Genomic DNA, 21053 nt, shown 5'->3' on the forward strand with positions numbered 1-21053 from the left:
CAATTTTTATCATTGAATTTTAATGCAATATAATTCTTTAAAAATGTAACATACAAAAGTTCAGAAATTAATAAATTGATATATAAAAATCTTATTTCAAAAAAAAATAAAAATTTATTAACGAATATTTTCTTTTTACTATACAAGTGTAAAGTTGCATTTCAAAAATCTATAGGGTATAAATATAGAAGACTAAAAATACAGTAAAAGAAAAACCTAATTAAACTATCCAAATCAAAACAAATCAAATAAAATCAAAAATCAAGATCAAAAAACCAAAATCACCAGTCAAATAAACAATACCAAATAAATGAAAACAGAAATCGGCACCCAAACAAATCAAAACTAACATCTAAACAGGTGAAGTTAGACACCGACTCACTGACACTGACACCCATCGCCACATTGCTGCAACACTAGCTAGTACAATAAGTGCCAACAGAGACCAAAGAAGCTAAATTGATGCCAATTAACATAAAACCGCTGCAATAGCGAGAATAATTTACTTATAAAAGTAATCTAAGAGAGGAGATGCCGCAAAATCCAGTCGAAGAAAGCCATTGAATGTATCTGTGCGATTTTGAATTACTAATATTACATCTAAAACCATCATTCATATAGGAAGCTGAAGTGAAAGCCTCTAAAGACGGAGCTTTCCAAGTAAAATCCCTAGCCAGCACATCCATCCAGACGAGAGAAGGTTATGAAGTACAGCGATACCAAACAAAATCTCCTTGCCTGGAGAGGAAAATGACGTTAAAGAAATTGAAAAAAAATGAGATAAAAACAAAAATTAAGATGACTAAACTCTAAATACCCGAAAGAAAAAACCCTCGCCGCCGCTTTCTTTCTATCTACTTTCTACCCACCCTATTCTCTTTCTAAAATTATTGCCTTTTATTAACGAATATAAGAGGCACTAATTTTTTTTTCCTTAAAATAAACCTTTAAAAAAACAATTATATAAACTTTAAAATTATATATTTGTCAAAGATTGGATTTTATTTACTACAATTCTCTCTCTCTCTACCTCTCCTCCCCTCTCTGTACAGTAACCAGTGAGCGAAAGCTAGCAAACAACCATGGATTTCACTCCTCTCACCGACGCATTGTCCTCCAAATCCTATGATAAGATTTCTGATATTTGCGACGAACTCATGCTCAAGGTAATCTTTCTTCTTTCAAATTTTGATTTTGGAATCTATTATTCGATTTCTAACTCGTTCTAGTTTTTCTGTACGTATTCTACCTCGTCGTTGTAATTTTCTTCTTCAAATTCTCGTCAAGTTGCTGGTGCCCTTTTTGTTAATTGATTGTATACCTAGTCAAAACCCTAATTCTTTTTTCTGTGTCCAGTTCGCAGCAGAGGGGATTTCTTTTCAGGACGAATGGCCTTATGCGATTCATCTGCTTGGCCACATTTATGCTAATGATATGTAAGTTAACTTATATTTGTTTCTGTTATTTAACTTGTTTTTGTTCCTGTTATTCTTCTTTCCCCTCTCTGTAAGTTTGGGATGTGATATGGTGTGTTTGAAATTTGATGTATTTTTTTTTTCTGGTGATTGAGGGGTTCTGAAAGCTATTGGTTTTGCATTTAGAGATGTTGAAGGGATTGGATTTTTGCATTTGTTATAAATTTTTTTGGGTGGACTTAACTGTTGAATTGTTTGGTATTTCGGGGATTTTACTGTAGTTTAGGGATTTTACCTGTTGACTGATGATGATGATCATCATCATGATCATGATCATGCAGTAATAGTGCTCGATTTCTCTGGAAATCAATACCCTCAGCTGTCAAAGAAAACCAACCGGAAGTAGTTGCCGTTTGGAGAATTGGTCAGAAATTATGGACACGTGACTATGCAGGTGTTCATGAGGCTATTCGTAGTTTTGATTGGAGTCAAGAAACTCGCGCTCTTGTTGCTGCATTCTCAGGCGAGTTTTCCGTAACTCTTATAACACAATTATTAGAATGTTCATATAGTCTTAGTTGCTTGATAACTAATGAATATTACTTCTTTCTGAATGTCATGAATGATAGTGAATAATCAATGTCCATATATAAGCACAAGTTTGGATTGGGACCCTAAACTTGGGAAAGGCAGTGTGCATTTATTTCTCCCTGGAGCATGCAATTCGGGAAAGCTCATGTACTAGGATGGCTTTAATACAATGATTTTACTCCCTTTTTTGTGGTTTTTGAGGGGAAAGCAGAATTTTGTATAATTCACACCATTCTAATTGCTTCTTATCACTCCAAATATCTCATCCTTTACCTTGCTTCAAATTTAACTGAAAGAGTTCCTTTCTACCTTCGCCTTGAGAAAGTGAGACTCTTTTGATATCAGATAGACGCATGCAGAAAGTGGATCTATGAAGCTCATCAATGTCATCATCTATTAGAGATTTTTTTTTAATCGTACAATGTGATGAATTGATGGTGCTAATCAAACTCAGTTTTAGAGCACCATCTGTACCTTCCTGAAAATTCATCTCAGAACATAGACTTGAATTAAAAGGAAAATATATTTTTTAACTGTATATTGTTATAATTTGAACAACCTCTTGGATGTTTTGAGGAAATTATGTTAGCAATCAGATGTAGAGTTTTTGGAAGTGGCATGCAGCAAAACATGAGAAATGGTTCAACTTATAATTGAACATATATGCACTTGCTTTATAATTTTCAATATGATGGGGAGCTTCTATATGCTTTTTTTTTGTTCTCCCTTTTAAAATATGAAACCATCAGGTTTTGCTGTTACATGCTGAGATTGCTGGCATAACAACACTTCATATCATTCCATGCAGAGCTTTACACCAAGAGGATGTTTCAGCTGTTGCTTTCTGCTTATTCAACAATAAGCATTCAAGACACAGCTCACTTTCTGGGGATGAACGAGGATGATGCTACAAACTGTAAGATTCTATGCTCCTTTTTGCCATATTTGTTCGAATGAGCATCCAAGATGATACTATTATTTTGAAAATCAAGTAGGAGATACCTTTTTTTATTATCCAGTAATTTCTGGGCTCAGCATGTCATTTTGTTTTAAGGTTGAAGTCTTAGCCAATAACATGCTCACATGTATGTGAGCTCATATATACACCAAAAAAGAGGGAAGGAGATAGGTAGAACTTATGCAAACTACGCATACAAAGATGAGAAAGCATGCAAGAGAGATCACTGCTAGAAGCAACTGTCTTAACTTGATTTATTTAAATTATTTTTCTGCTTATGGTATTAATATATGGCTTAATCTGATTACCTGACGATTTTAAAGTCACCGATGTGGACTTGGCATCTGGCCCTTTCAAGGGACTGATAAAGATGCCCAACCTGACTTGCAAGGCTGTAACCACTTAAGATTTCTCTAGTTTTACTGGAATGCAAGCTGTGGGAGTGTGTGGTAATGTTTAGACAAGAGATCAGTCCAGTTTATGAACCCTGAAAGATATTTCATTCAGTTTTTGGCTTTATGCAAGCTTGAGGAACTCTGTTAACAGCACTCATAGCCTTTGTAATGATCAAAGGATGACTATAGAATTGTTTATCTTTCTGAAATTCCAAGTGATTCATTGAACTGAAATGTGGCCAGTGCTTTGGCAGGAAGCTTTTAGATTGAGTTACCTAATATTAAGGCTTTACGCTCTCACACACACATGTTTATATCTATGTAGAATGGTGGATTATTTAATTAAAGATTCTGAGGCTAATAAGACAGTATTTGATTTGTTCTACATGTTGCTAATGAAATTCCGGTTATCTTATGCAGATGTAATGCAGCAAGGTTGGATCGTTGATCCTGCATCTCGGATGCTAACCGTGAAGAAGCAGCAGACTGTGACAGAGCAGAAGCTGGATTCCAGTAAACTACAGCGATTGACAGAATATGTATTCCACCTTGAGCATTAGTTAAAGTTAAAAACTTTTTAAAACTTCTACTGAATACCCCATTTATTATAGTCGCTAGAGTCAATGAGTAAATGCCTTGAACATGTTAAGGACATGGATGTGCAGCCAGGTAAGTATCTTAGAGGTTCAGTTTTTTTCCTTATAGTTGGCTGCTTTTGCTAGAGCTGCCATTAACTTTTTATGGCTGGAAATTGATAGAAATCAATATTCTCTTCTGGAATCACTTTCCTGGGAAAGTAGGTCTTTCAGAAGTTAATACTGGAATGTAAAATTATCGAGTTTTGGTTCCAATTTCAATTTTCTTTGGACTGCACAATTGGTATTATTGTCTTTATTTTGATTTATATCATGGATTATCATAAGTAGAAAATTTGTTAATTTTTTAAAATATTTTTTTATTAAATAAATATATAACAAGTTTTTGAGAGAAGAAAATGACGATTTCTTGCATGCCTCATTATTGAAAGTAATTTAAAAACTATTCTATAAATTGTATATGCATATATAATTTAAAACTGTAATAGACTTTTTGTTAATTTAATTCTTAGCTTAGAGGCTTACGAACAAGCCATGTTTAAGAGTTTTTTATGATTAGTCTCATATCTATATAAAAAAATTATTTTGCTTAAAAAAAATTATTTAAAATTTGATTTTATGAATAGCGTTTGATTTTTGTTTATTAAAGATAATTGGAATTAATCACTTCTGAATTTCAATTATAACCTAATATTGCAAATACCTAATTATGAAAATATTGGTTCCAGTTTAGGGTGAAAATTAAATATTAGAGGAAAAATAAAGCTTCATTTTACTACAAAAAATTTAAGAACGCCTTATAAAAATATTTTTTAAAATCATTTTATTTTTTATGATATTAAAAAAATAAATAATATTAATTTAATTAACATATTTAAAATAATATATATAATATTAGGCATTAATATATAGTACTACAAAGCTTTATAATTTATGCAAATTACTGGCTATTTATAATAATAGTTATTTTGTTGTGTTTCTTGTCGAATAAATCTTTAATTTTTTTTTTAATTTCATTATATAAGGACATTAAAATCAACTGCTGGATATCTCAATAATATAATTAATTTCATAATATACTTAATTTTGTTGTAGATCGATCAGGAATTTCATAATATACTTAATATGAAAAAGCTAATATAAAATTTTTTAATTTCTTCTTCGTACAAAGTAAAACGAAACGACTCCGTTTATTTTATATATAAAAAAAAATTATAGATATATATACTTTTAAAAATTTTATGGTATTTATGACATTTCGAATCGACTAATAAAAAAAATATTTTTCTCTAAATTAATTTTATAAAATGACTTGTTTAAAGAGTTTTTTTATCTCCAATTTATTAATATATTTTATTATATGATGAATGGATAATAAAAATAATTTTTTTTATAAAAAATATTTTTTTTCATATAAATTATTTAAAAACACCTAGAATATTATATACCAAAACTGATAGAGGCTATTAAATTAGTTCGATATGATTTATTTTGTAAGAAAAAAAATTAAATAAATTTTTATAAAATTATGTAAAAATTTATTTTTTTTAAAAAATAAAATTTTTAAATTAAATAATTTTTTATTCTAAAAAATTATTAAAAAAGAAATTAACTAAATTTAAATTTTTACAAAATTCTTCCTACCAAATAAAGAGTTAAGAGAGTCATTGAATGATTGATATACAGAATAAGTAAAATATGCGTGTTTCACATCTGATTGATATAGTATTTTTTAATATCTAAGGTAAATTCTTCTCTCAAAGAAAAACACTTAGAAAGTCTCCTTTCATCAACTTCAGCTGTTTTAATACTTATTCATAGTACAATATTTTAGAAAAATTAGTGTTTTATTTATTTATCTTTATGATTTTTTTAATTGAGAAAATTTATTAAAATTAAATTATAGTGAGAAGGGACCGATAAATAAGGTTTAAAAATAGTAATAAAATTTACATAAAAATTAAAGAAATCTCTTTGTTTGTGTGTTGAATCTACTCTTTGCTAGATTGTAAAAGAAATTAAAGCCAATGATTTTTCTTATAATATAAAAAGTAAATTCACCATATCATCATTAGAAAAATACCTTTTTTTTTTATAACCATACCATAACTAATTTATATAAATAATAATTAATTTTTATAATATTATTTCACATTTTTATTTGTAAATAAACATCAAATTCATAATAGACGTGCAAATATTCCACCAACCCATCTCTCCTCTGCATGCATGCATATAAACACCAAGTGGCCAATGGTGACGCAAACATATATTTGCGTCACCAAACATAGGCCACTTGGTGTCCATGCTAGAGCTTGCCAAGTTCATACATGCCACCTAGCTTTCATTTACATTCACACACTCATTATCTCCGCTACTCACGGCGGCAGAGTCACTGCTTATCACGTTGTTAATGTCGCTGCCACCATTTTCACCTTTCCACCATAAATCAGCGGGGATTATAGTGAACACTTTTGAAATGCTCGAGCCCAGTGCTATCAAGGCAATTTCAGATGGACTCTGCACACCACACCTCTGGTTTACTGTATGCGTCTCGGCCATTGATAGTGACGAAGAATACTACTGATAGTGCAACGGATCATTGCTTAACCTGGCGACTCTCAATCATCAACTTGTGTTTATCTCTATTAGAGATATAACCTGTTGGTGTAACTACAAAAATTAAATTATCTCAATTCAAATTTAATTTATATTAGTGATATTCATTTTGAATTTAATAAAAAAATTATTTAAATTTAAAAAATTAATTTAAACTATTTGAATTTATTTTAAATCTAATTATTATTATTGGAATAAAATTCAAATTTATTTAATTTAATATTTTTAATAAATATTAAAATTTTAATGTTTAAATAAAAATATATAAAAAAATTTATAAATATTACTGTAAAAGTTCAACCTTTATGTTTTGTATGTCTAGAGTTATATTTTTGGAAAATTTTAAATTCTTGTAATTAATTGAAATAGGTTGAAAGGGGGTGATGAACTAAGAAGAACATCTTCACGAATTCAATTCTATTTAATTTTAAATTGAAAATCAGGAGAAACTGAGATTGAGTCTTTATTGTCAAATTGAAAATTTAACCCTTTATTTTTCCTCACGGTCTTTCATCCTTTTTTGAAGAAAGATTAATTAATTCCATTGCATGATGAAAAAACAAATAAGAAGATTAATAGTATTAGAAACTCAAGCTCATTTTAAATCCAAGTGCTAAAATTAGAGGGGTAACAGGTATTGCTGCTGATGTCGCTGCCACCATTCCCTCAATCTACTTCCACCATCTTCCCATAAAGACCCTCCTTTCAACCACCATCTTCACACAGCCATGAAACTCTCACTTTGGAGGTCATCCTTTTCAGCAATCCTCATGTCCACCAAGCGCTTCTCTCCATGTCCAAAACCCACAAAATTAACGTATTCATTATGGACTTTCCTGGCTACTTCTTCTGTTTTGCTTCTCTTTCCATTGCCTCCCAACTTAACATCCCTGGCTACTTCTTCTTTACTTCTGGTGCTGGTTGTATTGCTATGTTCATGCATCTTCCGACCCTTCATCAAAACACTACCAAAAGGTTCAAAGATATCAACTCCTTTCTTCACGTGCCAGGTTTACCGCTGATATTTTCCTCCGACATGCCTTTGCCACTGATTGATCGCAAGGATAAAGCCTATGGATACGGTCTGGACATGGCTTCCTGCTTTCTAAAATCACAAGGAATTATTATGAAGACCTTTGAATTTTAGCTCTCAAGGCAATATCAGACGGTCTCTAGGCACCCAATAGCACTGCCCCACCTGTTTACTCTATTGGCCCATTAATGGTGACCAAAAATCGCTGCCGAGTCAAAGTGTTATCTTTCTGTGCATGCTTTGGAAGCTGGGGCTATTCTCAAAGGAACAATTAAGAGAAATAGCTATAAAAGGTTCTTATGAGAAGATATGGTCTCCCCAAGTAGCAGTATTGAATCATATCTCGGTGAGTGGGTTTTGTAACTCGATCAATGTGGGTGGAACTGAGTGCTTGAAGCGGTGTGTGCTGGTGTTCCAATGGTAGCGTGGCCACTGTACGCAGAGCAAATGATCAACAGGGTGGTAATTGTAGAAGAAATGACAATTGCTTTGCCAATAGATGAGTCCAAGAATGGGTTAGCAACTGCGTCAGAGGTGGAGAAGCGAGTTAATGAGTTGGAGTCAGAACCAGGTAACTCGATAACAATTGCTATGAAAGGACGCAGTGAGTGAGGGTGGTTCCTCTTACGTTGGATTGTCCAAACTGGTCCAGATTTTCTACAGATCCATCATATTTCTGTTGAGCTTGAGTTATCATATCAAAATGTGATTGATCTTCAAGTGGTCGCGCGGTGAAAGGAGCACAGAGGTGGCTTGCACTAATTCATGCCCCCATTCATGACAATATCTTTGTAAACTGTTGTTGTGTTTCCACTCATTTGCTTCCCTTCTCTCATGTCCTCTTGATTTTCTTTTGTCCCATTTTCTTTCATTTGGTCTTATTTTCTATCATTTTAAGCTTAGATTGAGTATAGGAATTCATTCGGACTTAAAACTAAGTTGGGATGGGTTTTTGGAAAAAGAAAAAAAAGTTGGGATGGCTTTGTAATAAGACAAGAGTAACACAGGACCTAAAATTTTGAAAAGAAACAAAAGCATGTCCACTATTCCATTTAGAGCAAACTCACACGCTCGCAATTACTGTTGGCTTTTGTGTTAACACCCAAAATTAAATTACAATTTCATACGCAATGAGGTCCCACATTTTTGGTAATTTTACTTATCATCTTTGAATTTTAGTAGGTATTTCATTACCACCCCTGAAATTGAATTTCAATCATATAAATTTTCTAACTTTAATTTCAAAAATCATTTTAAAAATAATTTATCTCCTCACATGAAATATATTTTACTTTTTATTCACTATTTTATATTTAAATTGTATCTGTAGGTTAACAATATTTATTTGAGAACAATTGTATTTATATATGCTGTTGTGGTATAAAATAATAATTTATTTTTTTAAATGAATAACAATATAATTTTATTAAATATAAAATATTCAATTTATTAAAAAATGTTTTTATATACACTGAAAAATTAAAATTTTTTATAATAATTTTAAATTATTATTAACTATTATTTTATTGATAAAAATAATAATTTTATAGGAATTCCAAAATTTAGTAGCGATTTGTAACCCTTTATTATTATTATGTAATCCTAATTTCCTTTTGTTTTCCTTGAAAAACAAAAAGGATAAGAGCAAAATTCCAAAGATTGGACAACAATGGACTGAAGGTTAAAAGCATTTGCCGTTTGCCAGAGTCTGCCATGTCTCCATTCCACGTGTCTCTTTTTCAGTAAATTTAAGTTGCGGCCCCCAATGGAAACCACAGACTCGTTGTAGGATCACCAGAACAGAAAAAATTATAAAAATTATTGGGTTAAGGTATAAGATGTTCATAATGATTCAATAAATAAATAGAAGTGAAGCATATATATAAAAATAATTACTTTTTTTAGAAAAAAAACTCTCATAACTACAAAAATTCACTAATTTAATACTAAGAAAGCACACACTAAAAAAGTAATTTGAATTATAAAATTTCTCCAAAAATTAATCATGCAATTAGATCTATCAGAACCCATCATCATCCACCTGCAAATTTTCTCGATCTCCTTTCAGCCAGCCCGTCAAGGGACTACGTCAGTGTTCCATCTCCCATCTCTATCCATAACTTATCCACAACCTGGTTTACACAAAGCATCGTTTCGTTTCATCGAAGGAGCAGACGGAGAGCCCAGCTATGGATGATGCGGTGGTTATGTTTCCGTCACCGGCCATAGGCCACTTTATATCTATGGTAGAGCTTGGCAAGCTCATTCTTACCTTCCAACCTTCTCTTTCCATTCACATACTCATTGTCTCCGCCCCTTACAGTGCCGGTTCCACTGCCTCCTATGTTGCTGATGTCGCTGCCACCACTCCCTCAATCTCCTTCCACCGTCTTCCCACCATTACCCTCCCCTCCTCCACCAACACACACTATGAAACTCTCATCTTTGAAGTCCTCAGTCTCAGCAATCCTCATGTCCACCAAGCCCTTCTCTCCATCTCCAAAACCCACAAAATTAAAACCTTCATTATGGATTTCTTCTGCTTTTTTTCTCTATCCATTGCCTCTCAACTTAACATCCCCGGCTATTTCTTCTTCACTTCTGGTGCTGGGTGTCTTGCTGCTTCCATGTATTTTCCGACCCTTCATCAGACCACCACCAAAAGTTTCAAAGACATGAACACCTTTCTTAATTTGCCGGGTATCCCACCAATATCTTCCTCCAATTTTTCATCGGCAGTAAGTGATCGCAAAAATAAAGCCTACGAATATTTTCTAGACATGGCCTACTGCTTTCCAAAATCAGCAGGAGTTATAGTGAACACCTTTGCAGTGCTGGAAGCCAGAGCTCTTAAGGCAATATCAGATGGACTCTGCATACCTGATAGTACAACACCACCTGTTTATTGTACTGGCCCACTCATTGTGACCAACAATCAAACAGATGGTGACACTGAGTGTTTAAACTGGCTTGAGTCGCAACCGAGTCAAAGTGTTATCTTTCTGTGCTTTGGAAGCTTGGGGCTGTTCTCAATGGAACAGCTGAGAGAAATAGCTAGTGGGTTGGAGAGAAGTGGCCAAAGATTCTTGTGGGTAGTGCGTAATCCACCTTCTGACCAGAACCAGATTTGAACTCATTGCTTCCTGATGGTTTTTTGGATCGCACCAAGGAGAAGGGATTGGTGGTGAAATCATGGGCTCCCCAGGTAGCAGTGTTGAATCATAAGTCGGTAGGCGGGTTTGTGACTCACTGTGGATGGAACTCGGTGCTTGAAGCCGTGAGTGCTGGAGTTCCGATGGTGGCTTGGCCTCTATACGCAGAGCAAAAGTTCAATAGGTTGATGTTGGTTGAAGAAATGAAAATTGCTTTGCCCATGAAGGAGGACGAAAACGGGTTTGTAACTGGGTTGGAGGTGGAGAAGCGAGTTAATGAGTTGATGCAGTCGGATTCAGGTAAGTCGGTTAGGGAGCGAACCATTGCTATGAAAAACGCAGCAAAGGCAGCACTGAGTGAGGGTGGATCTTCGCGTGTTGCAATGTCTAGACTCGTCGAGTCATGGAAGCATTAACGAGTTGAGTCAGGTCGGACATCAACCATGAAATGTCCTAGTAGAACGTTCTATCAATAAAGATTATCTTGAGAAAATCATGGCCCCATTATTTATTCTTGAAGCTTAAACCCTAAGAGAAAATCATTATGCTTGAATCGATTTTGAGGCCCTACGAGTTTGAGAGCAACTTAATAAAACAACAATTTTTTTTAAAAAAAAAAGAAATTTCATGATTTATTCAATTAGACGTAATTAAAATAAATTAAAATTTAATAAATTAGTCATGATAAATTTTTATTTTATCCTCATCATGAAATTCAATTTTCTTTAGTAATCATTAAATTTAATTATTAGTTTGATAATCATTGGTATAATTCTTTTTTATTATACAATTTATATTACTTAATGATAGATAAATCAAAAAATAAAAATAAAAAATAAAAAATAAACTTGAAAAAAACATCAAAACGTAGACTATTACACAAGGAGTTTAGAGTCTCAAATTTCCTGATCCAACACAGATTAGTAATCTTAACATTTTCCAACTTTCATGATCATCATCAGTGCATCCCACCAAAATCTGCAGAGTTGTTGAGCTTAGTTTCTACCATTTCACTGCGACTGACATAATTCAATAAGTTTCAGTACCTGAAAGGGAGCAGCTAGATTCCTTTTTGTTCCCAAGAAGCTGAAATTTCCTGATCATGTATAGCAATAACATGGATGGTCACGAATTGAATAACGGATAAGTTAGATCAGAACAAAAGGAAAACACCCAATTTGTTCCTCTGCCATTAACATCGTGTTTAAGAGAAAATAAAGTGATAGAATTCAATTCAATCGTGCTAAAGATCCATGAATTCAGAATCCAATTAAATATGAGTATTTGAAATAATTGAAAGGTCAACTGAATTGAAAAAAAGATGCTTACATCTGTATAATGCTGCATTATTTCAGAATAAGTACTACAGGAATATTTACCTGATTGTTGGAGTGCTGCAAAGTCATCTTTAAATGGGAAGGAGTACAATGTCTTCTATACGAACACAGGGGATATCAGAAATGATAGGCCAGTAGTCACCTTTATCTTTTAAGCAACGGTCCCGCAGCAGAGGGCACCTGAGAATTTCTAGGCATTCAAGTGTAGCAGGAAGGCCCTCAGCTGGGAAGGACTGCAGTTTTGGGCACATCCCAATTGATAATTTTTCAAGAGAGGTGAGCTTTTGGATACCGCTGGATATGGATTTTAGATTCTTGAATCCAATAATGTATAGGTAGGTAAGAGAAGTGGGAAGCAGAAAGCCGTCGTTATCTGGAAAGGAAATAAAATCTCCAGTTGACGCCATGTCCATCAGAAACAAAGTTCTAAGAGAGGCGAGTCTGTGGAGTCCCCACTCTACCATTGGCTGTTTCATATTCAAGCACCACCGAATATCAAGGGAAGTGAGGTTTTGCATCTGATTGGGTAGAGACCTCAAATTTTCGCACCAGAAAATTTGAAATGACACAAGCTTGGGGTTGGGCAATCCCATCTCTGGGAACAACTCTAATCGAGGACAGTTCCATATTTGTAACTTTTGGAGACTCTGGAAGTCTTGCATATGATTGGATAGAGACCTCAATCCTTCACAGTCATCGATTCTTAAATAGATAAGAGAAGGGAGAGGCAATTCCTTCCCTGGAAACGACTCTAATTGAGGACACTTCTCTATGTGTAATTCTGTAAGATGAGAAAGCCCACAGGATAGCGAGTTTAAAAATTGTGGCGTCGAGTTGGGAATTCGAAGAGTCTTAAGGGAATATGGAAACTTTCCATTTGAAGAGCATCTGAGGGATTCACATTCAGAGATATACAATTTCTCTTGATGAGACGTCTCGCCACTGTAATTACAAGGACACACAATTCCCTCCGGCAGAGACTCCAAAGATTCACAGCTCATAATACGAAGATGTATCAAGTTGTGCGGCAAACCCCCTGCTGGGAAGGAGACTAAACTTGTACATCCGTATATAGTCAAATCTTGGAGAGATTTGAGGTCTTTCAGTCCACTTGGCAACTCCTTCAGATTTGGACACTCATATATATTCAAAACTTCAAGATTGCAAGGCAAAAGCCCTGGCTCTCCATCTACCAACGACACAAGCTCATCACATAACTTGATTTCCAAATACTTTAGACTAGTAAGAATGGTGGCATTAGTCACACTCCTGAGAATTGCCTCTTGACATTTTTCAAAATGAAGTCTTGTAAGTGATGGGAGAACTTTTGGTAATTCAACCAAAAGCGGGCAATCATCGATAACAAGATTTTCCAGGGAAGGAAGGAAGTTGGGCAGTTCTCCAACCAACTTGGGACAATTTCGTATTTGGAGTTGATGCAGCTTAGGAAATTTTGGCACAGAATCTTCACCCAGACCTTTAGACCAAGCCCACAGCTCCCACTCACCCATATTTCTAATCTCTAGTTCTTCCAAACAAGAAAAACATGAATCATCCTCATAAAACTCAACACCCACTTCTTTCACTCCACTCATATCTCCTATGCTCAACTTTTTTAATGACTTTAATCGTCCAAGTGGTGGCAACGATGTCATTTGGCGACACTTCCATAGCTGCACCTGCACCATGCCAGAGAATGAAGGCTCACCCAGCCATGATGGGAATTTCCTACCACCAAATGATGTAATTGATAGGCTTGAAAGACTTCGATATGGCTGAATTGAGTTGAGAACTTGTTCTTCATGACTTGGGTTTCTCAAATCATCGAAACGTTCATCAGCTTCAGCCCATTCCAAGTGCAACTCAGTGATACCAGGCTTATCCTTCAAATTGACAAAACCCGCATCTCGAATATCTGCTACTTCCACATTCTCTAAACTTGTAATATGAAGCTGCCCTCGAAGATCACAAAGTTTCTTTAGTTCTGTGATCCGACCATTGCTTTTCCCCACGATAAATTTGGTCAACACGCAGAGACTAGTCAAATTACCAATATGTGGTGGCATCTCTTTCAATTTCCTTGTGCCAATAATGTCAAGATGCTGCAAGTTGAGTAAATTGCATATGCCTTTAGGTAACTCAATAAGCTCATCACAATCACGCAACTTTAATGTCTGTAAGTTGAAGAGTTTATCCACTGATTCAGGCAATCCTTGGATTGGAGTATCAGATAGGTTAAGGTAGCGTAAGTGCTTCAAGTCACCAATAGAATTTGGCAACTCCTTAATCTCATAACGAGCTAGAGATAGTGACCTTAAGCATTTTAATTTTGGCACCAACTCATGCACCACCTTACTAGTTAAGTAGCATCTCACCAAATAACGACGACTCCAGGATAACAATGTCCGCAAGTTCTTCATTTCACAGAAGCTTTGAAATCTTTGAAAAGTGTTCATAAAATGAGGAATAAATGAAGAATGTCGAATCTTTGCAAATGATTTTGTACTCTCCAACTTATCAACCATATGTAAACATGTTTCCCTACTAACATAGCGAGCTAAATCAACAATTAGGTCATGCATTATATATTTCGATTTATTATCATTTGATTGTTGAAAAAACGATCTTGATAATAAATCATCAAAATATTTATGACCCAAACCTTCACTGTCTTTCATTTTCTTCTGGTCATACAAGAAACCCTCAGCCATCCACAGCAAAACCAATTCATTCCTATCAAACTCGCGATCCTTTGGTAGTATTGCGCTATAAGAGAAACATCGCTTCAAATGAGGTGGAAGATGAAGATAGCTCACTCTCAAGGCTGGAAGGATATTGCTCTTGTCGTCTGGTAACTCCCATATCTCATTCCTCAACACTTCCTTCCACAAATCAGGATTCGGTTTACCCCTTAAGATGCCTCCAAGAGCTTTTGCTGCCAAAGGTAATCCTCCACATCTTTCGACAATCTCGTCACCCATTTGTTTCAGCTCCAAGTGCGCGTCAAAATTATTTGCTCCCAAAGCATGCTGGGCAAACACAGACATGCATTCATTGTGCGACAGCTTCTTAAGAGCATATGCTTGAGTCGTACCCATCATTAATGAAACATCCTGAATTCGAGTCGTGACGATAACTCTGCTTTGAGGAGCCCCTGCTTCAAAAGGACCCCAAAACAGAGTCCATTCCTCATAGTTCTGGGTCCAGACATCATCTAGGACAAGTAAAAACTTCTTCCCAGACAACTTTTGCTTCAATTTTACCTGAAGCAGATTCAAATCTTTATCATCACCGCCATCGCCCAGTTGACGAAGAAATGTTTCTGTGACCCTGGAAACATCAAAATCTTCGCCAACAGAAACCCAGGCTTTCAAATCAAACTCCAACGTGGGATCATTGTAGACTAGCTGAGCTAGGGTTGTCTTGCCAAGCCCTCCCATCCCAACTATGGGAATCACAGAGACCTCCGCATCACTTGTCTGAGCATTCAACAATTTCAGCATCGCCTTCTTATCTTCCTCCCTACCATAAACCTTCGCTTCATTAACCAAAGAGGTTGCAGGCGGTCTTTCTGTCACATGGCTCACCCTCCTCGTAGTATATTCTGCTAAACGGAGTTCATCTTTCTGCTTTATGATCTCATCTAATCTTGCACTAGTTTCCTCTATTTTGGCAACCATCTCAACATTGAACTTAATAGTATTTAGATTTAGATTTCCCCCACGAAGCATAACAGAGATAAACTCGTGGACCTTATGCTTCTTCTCCGGATGAACAGGTTCCTCTTCCAACTTGCGTTGCTGAACCTCCGTGGCAAGTTCATCAATGATATCCTCCAGGTCGTAAGCCAAGTCTCTGAGATCGCATAACCAGATCTCCACCAATCGATTTGCCGTCTGCTTCTCCTCCGCATCTTCAAGCACCGCATAAATTCTCTTGAGAATCTTTTCCCACTTCATGAGTTGAGCCAAGACTTGACCTTGGCCTACGTATTTCTTCAAGTCAATGGAGTTCAACCTGTCGAGAAGCCCCTGAAACCAACCAGAGAGGATAGAGCCAGCAGCAGCTACCGCAAAATCCATAGCAAAGAATGAGTTGTAAGAGAAGAAAGAAGCTACGAACTCTGAAGAAATTTGGATGAAGAAATTTGTAAACAACTGAAAATGAATTAGATATTGCAATTGAATGAAGGGTGCAGAGCTCAACAGACATGGAGTCCCTACCAAATTAATGGACCACTGGTATGCGAATGACCTGAGAAATTAATTGGGTTATGGTGGGTCCCACCACCTTATCCTCTTGCAGAAGTTCTTGACTTTGTTTTCAAATAAATAAAGTATATTTTATTTTAATGTCTCAGTATATTAATTAATATTATGTATAAATGATGTTAAGGAAGTGTTGTGGAAACATACATTTGCTAATAGATTTTTTTAAAAAACGATGAAAAAAATATTTTATTTTTTTAAAAGTATAACTTATTTATTATTTAATTTTAATTTAAAAATAAAATATATTAATAAATTTACAGAAGCTTGTATAAAATTTTCAAAATATAATAAATGACTTTTTATTTTTTTATTAAAAAATATTTTTTTAATTATATTTATTTTTAATATAATATCTATACTTAAAATTTTAGGCGTTTGATTATACTATTAAAGAACAGCAGAAACTTAACAGCAGATCTATAAACAGTAATGATATAATTTTTATAATAAATATAATAAAATTTATTATAATAAAATATTTAAAAAATAAAAAATTAATAAATATAAAACTTATTATAATTTTTTTTAGTATTAATTATAAATAAAAAAGTTAAAATTACATCAAAGTAAAAATTCAGAAAAATAAATTTAAAAATTTTGGATTAAATTATATTAGTTTTAAAATTTTAAATTAAATTAAAAATTAAAAATTTAAATTTTTTATTAATATTATTTATTACGTAATATATAAATATAATAAAATAATTTATAATATTTTATTATTAAGAGACACTTTCTCCATTTAAGTTTTTATCTTAAATATAATATTAATAAAATTTATAATTTTATCAATTTTAAAATTTTAAAATTAAATTATTAATAGTAAAAAGTTTTAAATTTTAATTAATATATATTACATTTTTTTATTAATAAAGTCTACACAGCTAACATGTGTGGAAATTTTCATTGAATTTATTTGAGAGAGAGAAATGTTAGCAGTTGGGAAAATGAATGGTTGTAAGTAAGTCAAGGTCTATATTCAGCTTTTGCTTTGTAAAGGGAAATCATTCGAAAAGTCGTACAATGAATTATTTGAGAGAGAGAAGCCATGGCATAGTAGCCCTACTACTCACTTTTCGAGACACATGATACGTACTGTATATATAGGTATATTAAATTTTAAAATAATTTATAATTTAATTTCTTATTATTATTATTATTATTATTATTATTATTAATTCATTTTAAAAATTTATTAAAATATTTTTAACTATTATTTTCATTAACCAAATAATTTTCTCATCTGTTTATACCCTTAAAAATATAAAAAATTAAATTACCTTTTCTTCTCTCCTCCTCATTTTTCCTTCTCCACTCCTTCTTCTTCGATTTTTCCTGTCCTCTTTCTCTTTCTCCTTCTATTCTTCCTCTCATTTTCCTTTACTTTTTCTTCAATTTTTCTTTTTCTTTTTTTCTTTAAAAAAATATATATACTTTTTTTCATCATTATCATCATCTTAAAAAACGTTACTTATTAATAAATAAAAAAAAATTTTTTTTAACATCGTCTCAATAAAATATATATTAATAAAATTTTATTAAATAAAAAAAATATAATTTTAAATAAAACATATATTAATAAAATTTTATCAAATAAAAAAATATAATTTCAAGTAAATAGACGATTATATTTAATAAATTCTTTAATTTAAGTATAAACAATTATAATAGTATTACGATAAATTAATCTAACAGAAAAATCAGCTCTAGAGTCTAATAAAAATTTATAATCATTCAAAATTAAATTTCTCCATAAAATAATTTGATAAAAATACTTTTCAAGTACTTATCTAAACTCTAGTATAAGATAATTTAACAAAAATACACCTCCTTTTTTCTAATCTCTCAAGTTTAAATCATTAAAATCTTTCGAATAAAGGCACGAAAAAAAATTTCTACGAAATAAAATTTGAATAAAATTTCAAGATTGACACAATTCTGAAAATACATAATAACTAAAAAACTTTTATTAAACATTATCTTTCGAAACAAGTGAATCAATAAAATTTGAAAAAAAAGTCAATCATAAAAATAGATTTATGATTCTTTCATATTAACGAAAAGTCTTCTCCTAAGTCTTCTCCTAATTCTTATATCTGCTGATAATTGATAATTGTTACTGATATTTTTTTTTTTTTGAAAATGAAAGAAATATTATTAACTCAGAGCGATCAAGGAAACTATATGAGGAGGAGGGACATGAACCCAAACTCCTTGACCTGACTCAGAATGAGCCGATGTTGCTAGAACATGAGCGACATCATTCGCAGACCTGTGAACAAAAGCACATCTTGCTTCCTCATAACTGGATAGAAGCAATTTACAATCTTGAACCAAAAGACCAAAAGGTGATAAATCATCTAATGAAGCATTGTTAATGGACACAATAAGAACCTGAGCATCAGATTCGAAAAGAACTCGATCACATCCGCACTCTTTAATCCAGCTCAATGCCTCTCGAAAAGCCATTGTCTCAGCACAATTAACCTTCATCTGACTGCAAAAACAGCCTGCTTTAGCCGCTATAAATCTACCATTAGCATCTCGGACTACACAGTCGAAGCCTAGCGAACTTCGTTGCGAGTTTAAAGAGGCGTCAATATTAACCTTAATCCAACCCTGCGGTGGAGGAGACCAAACAGTCAAAGCCGACACAACATTGGTGCAGCTGGTAGAATCAGAACAGGCCCCCCTCCATTGCTGTAAAAAATTCAGTGCCATGAAGAACACACCACTCGCAGTTCGACCCTGAGCTTTCCAAACAACATTATTTCTGTTATGCCACAAAGCCCAACATATCATTAGAATAAGGGAAGCATTCTCCGCAGAAGCAGTAAGGAAGGCTAAAGAGAACCACTTCCTAAGAGAGGCAGCGGAGAATGCAGGCCAACCCAAAGGCGAACTCAACCAGCAACTGCGGGTAAAAGGACACTGAACAAGAATATGTAGAATAGTCTCAGGAGCCTCATGACACAACGGACACATCGAATCAACCGGAACTCTCCTGGACTGAAGCAAAGAGAGGCAAGGAACTACATTAACTAAAGCACGCCAGCAAAAATTAAGCACTTTAGGAGGCACCTTCGTCTTCCAAAAACGACTCCATATCTCACTACCTTCCCTATGTCGAAACCCAGCAACCAGAAATCTGTAAGAACTCTTAACAGAATAGTGACCCTTGGACGCAAACTTCCAGCACCACGCATCTGGATGCGAAGAAAGACTTAGAGGGATGTTCAAAATACAACTCCTGTCTCTATCATTGAACAACTGAGCTATTAAACTCTCATTCCATCTATGGCCGATCATAAGATCTGTAACAACAGAAAGAGTACAGTTCAGAGGAGGGAGTGTAGAAACCAATAAGTCGGGCGCCTCTTTCAAGCAAGGGTGAGTCCAAATAGAAACTAACATGCCATTCCCAATTCTCCAATAAGCACCAGCTTTAACCAGACTCTGAGTCGCCCATATACTACGCCACAAAAAGCTAGGATTGTGGCCCAAAGATGCTTCAAAAAAAGATGTTGTTGGAAAATAACAAGCCTTAAGAACGCGGGCCACTAAAGAATGAGGTCTGTTAATAATGTTCCAACCCTGCTTACCAAGCATGGCTAAGTTAAAATCATGGAGCGATTTAAAACCTAACCCGCCGTCCAGTCTGTACTTCACCATTCTATGCCAACCCAACCAGTGAATACCGCGATTTTGATCAACACCCTTACTCCACCAATACCGAGTCATCATACGCTGCAAATCAGCACATAAAGTCCGAGACAGTAAAAACAAACTCATAACATAGTTTGGCATAGCTTGGAGGACTGTTTTCAAGAGAACCTCCTTACCTGCTTGGGACAGCACATGATGCTTCCATGAATTCAGCCACTTCCACAAACGATCCTTAACAAAACTGAACACTTCCCTCTTGTTACTACCAACATGAGAAGGGAGTCCTCTTGTTACTGATAATTGATTGCTATTTACTATTGAAATATTTAAAATATTTAATAAATTAGGTATAATGGTTGTTTATATATATATATATATATATATATATATATAATTTATTTAATATTAAAGTATATGTAAAATTAATAATTTATTATAGAATAAATTATATTTTAATTTTAAAATTTTAATATAATTAACGGATTAAATATTTATATCCCTCTGTAATTAATATTTTAAATTTAACATAATTAATGAATAAATTATATTTGAATTCTTAAATTTTAATATAATTAATATATCAATTTTTAATATTTTTAAAATCGCATACTTATATTCCTTTATAATTAATCTGTCTTTATTTATTATAATTTAAATTTTTTGATCCTTTATTTTTTATTTGAAAGAACACTTAAATCCTCATTAATTATTGTCTATAATATCTTATTTAATTTATTTTAACTCTTTTTGTTATTTAATTTTTATTCGTTAAAATATTTTAATACTCATAACTTTAAATTTTTAAAAAAATACTTACAATTTCATTTATTTTTAAGTGGTACAAGTAATCTTTAAATAAATTGTAAACTTTTATAAAGAGTAGTATAAAAAAAATTATACTTTTAGAAAAAAAATTAATCATCTAATAGTTTTGAATTAATATCTGTAATGGATGAAAAATTTATAATTTTAGACAGATTAAATATAGAGAGATTTAAAGATTTATTTTTAAAAATACAA

At 33.3% G+C, this 21053-nt stretch overlaps 3 protein-coding genes and 1 pseudogene across 3 annotated transcripts; 3 read left to right on the forward strand and 1 right to left on the reverse strand.

Annotated features, from left to right (window-relative positions):
* Positions 1–988: 988 nt before the first annotated feature.
* On the forward strand, positions 989–4232 carry LOC110624112 (COP9 signalosome complex subunit 8). Its single transcript, XM_021769211.2, has 5 exons — positions 989–1166; positions 1357–1436; positions 1757–1938; positions 2815–2922; positions 3780–4232. Exons 1-5 carry the CDS (start codon positions 1083–1085, stop codon positions 3917–3919), a joined length of 594 nt encoding a protein of 197 aa, XP_021624903.1. The 5' UTR covers positions 989–1082; the 3' UTR covers positions 3920–4232.
* LOC110624337 lies at positions 3983–8316 on the forward strand (annotated as a pseudogene).
* Positions 8317–9581: 1265 nt separating this feature from the next.
* Positions 9582–11217, forward strand: LOC122724787 (UDP-glycosyltransferase 88A1-like). The gene is given in 2 exon segments (XM_043960542.1): positions 9582–10718; positions 10721–11217. Coding segments are annotated over 2 exon segments (1377 nt in total). The 5' UTR covers positions 9582–9796; the 3' UTR covers positions 11176–11217.
* Positions 11218–11607: 390 nt separating this feature from the next.
* LOC110624777 (putative disease resistance RPP13-like protein 1) lies at positions 11608–20108 on the reverse strand. Its single transcript, XM_043960734.1, has 3 exons — positions 18640–20108; positions 12139–16350; positions 11608–11855 (listed from the first exon to the last, which is right to left on the reverse strand). The coding sequence occupies exons 1-2, from the start codon at positions 20106–20108 to the stop codon at positions 12168–12170; spliced, it is 5652 nt and encodes a 1883-aa protein (XP_043816669.1). The 3' UTR covers positions 11608–11855; positions 12139–12167.
* Between the last annotated feature and the right edge of the window lie 945 nt (positions 20109–21053).

The sequence above is a fragment of the Manihot esculenta genome, chromosome 10 (genome assembly GCF_001659605.2).
Source record: "Manihot esculenta cultivar AM560-2 chromosome 10, M.esculenta_v8, whole genome shotgun sequence".
Lineage (NCBI taxonomy): Eukaryota > Viridiplantae > Streptophyta > Magnoliopsida > Malpighiales > Euphorbiaceae > Manihot > Manihot esculenta.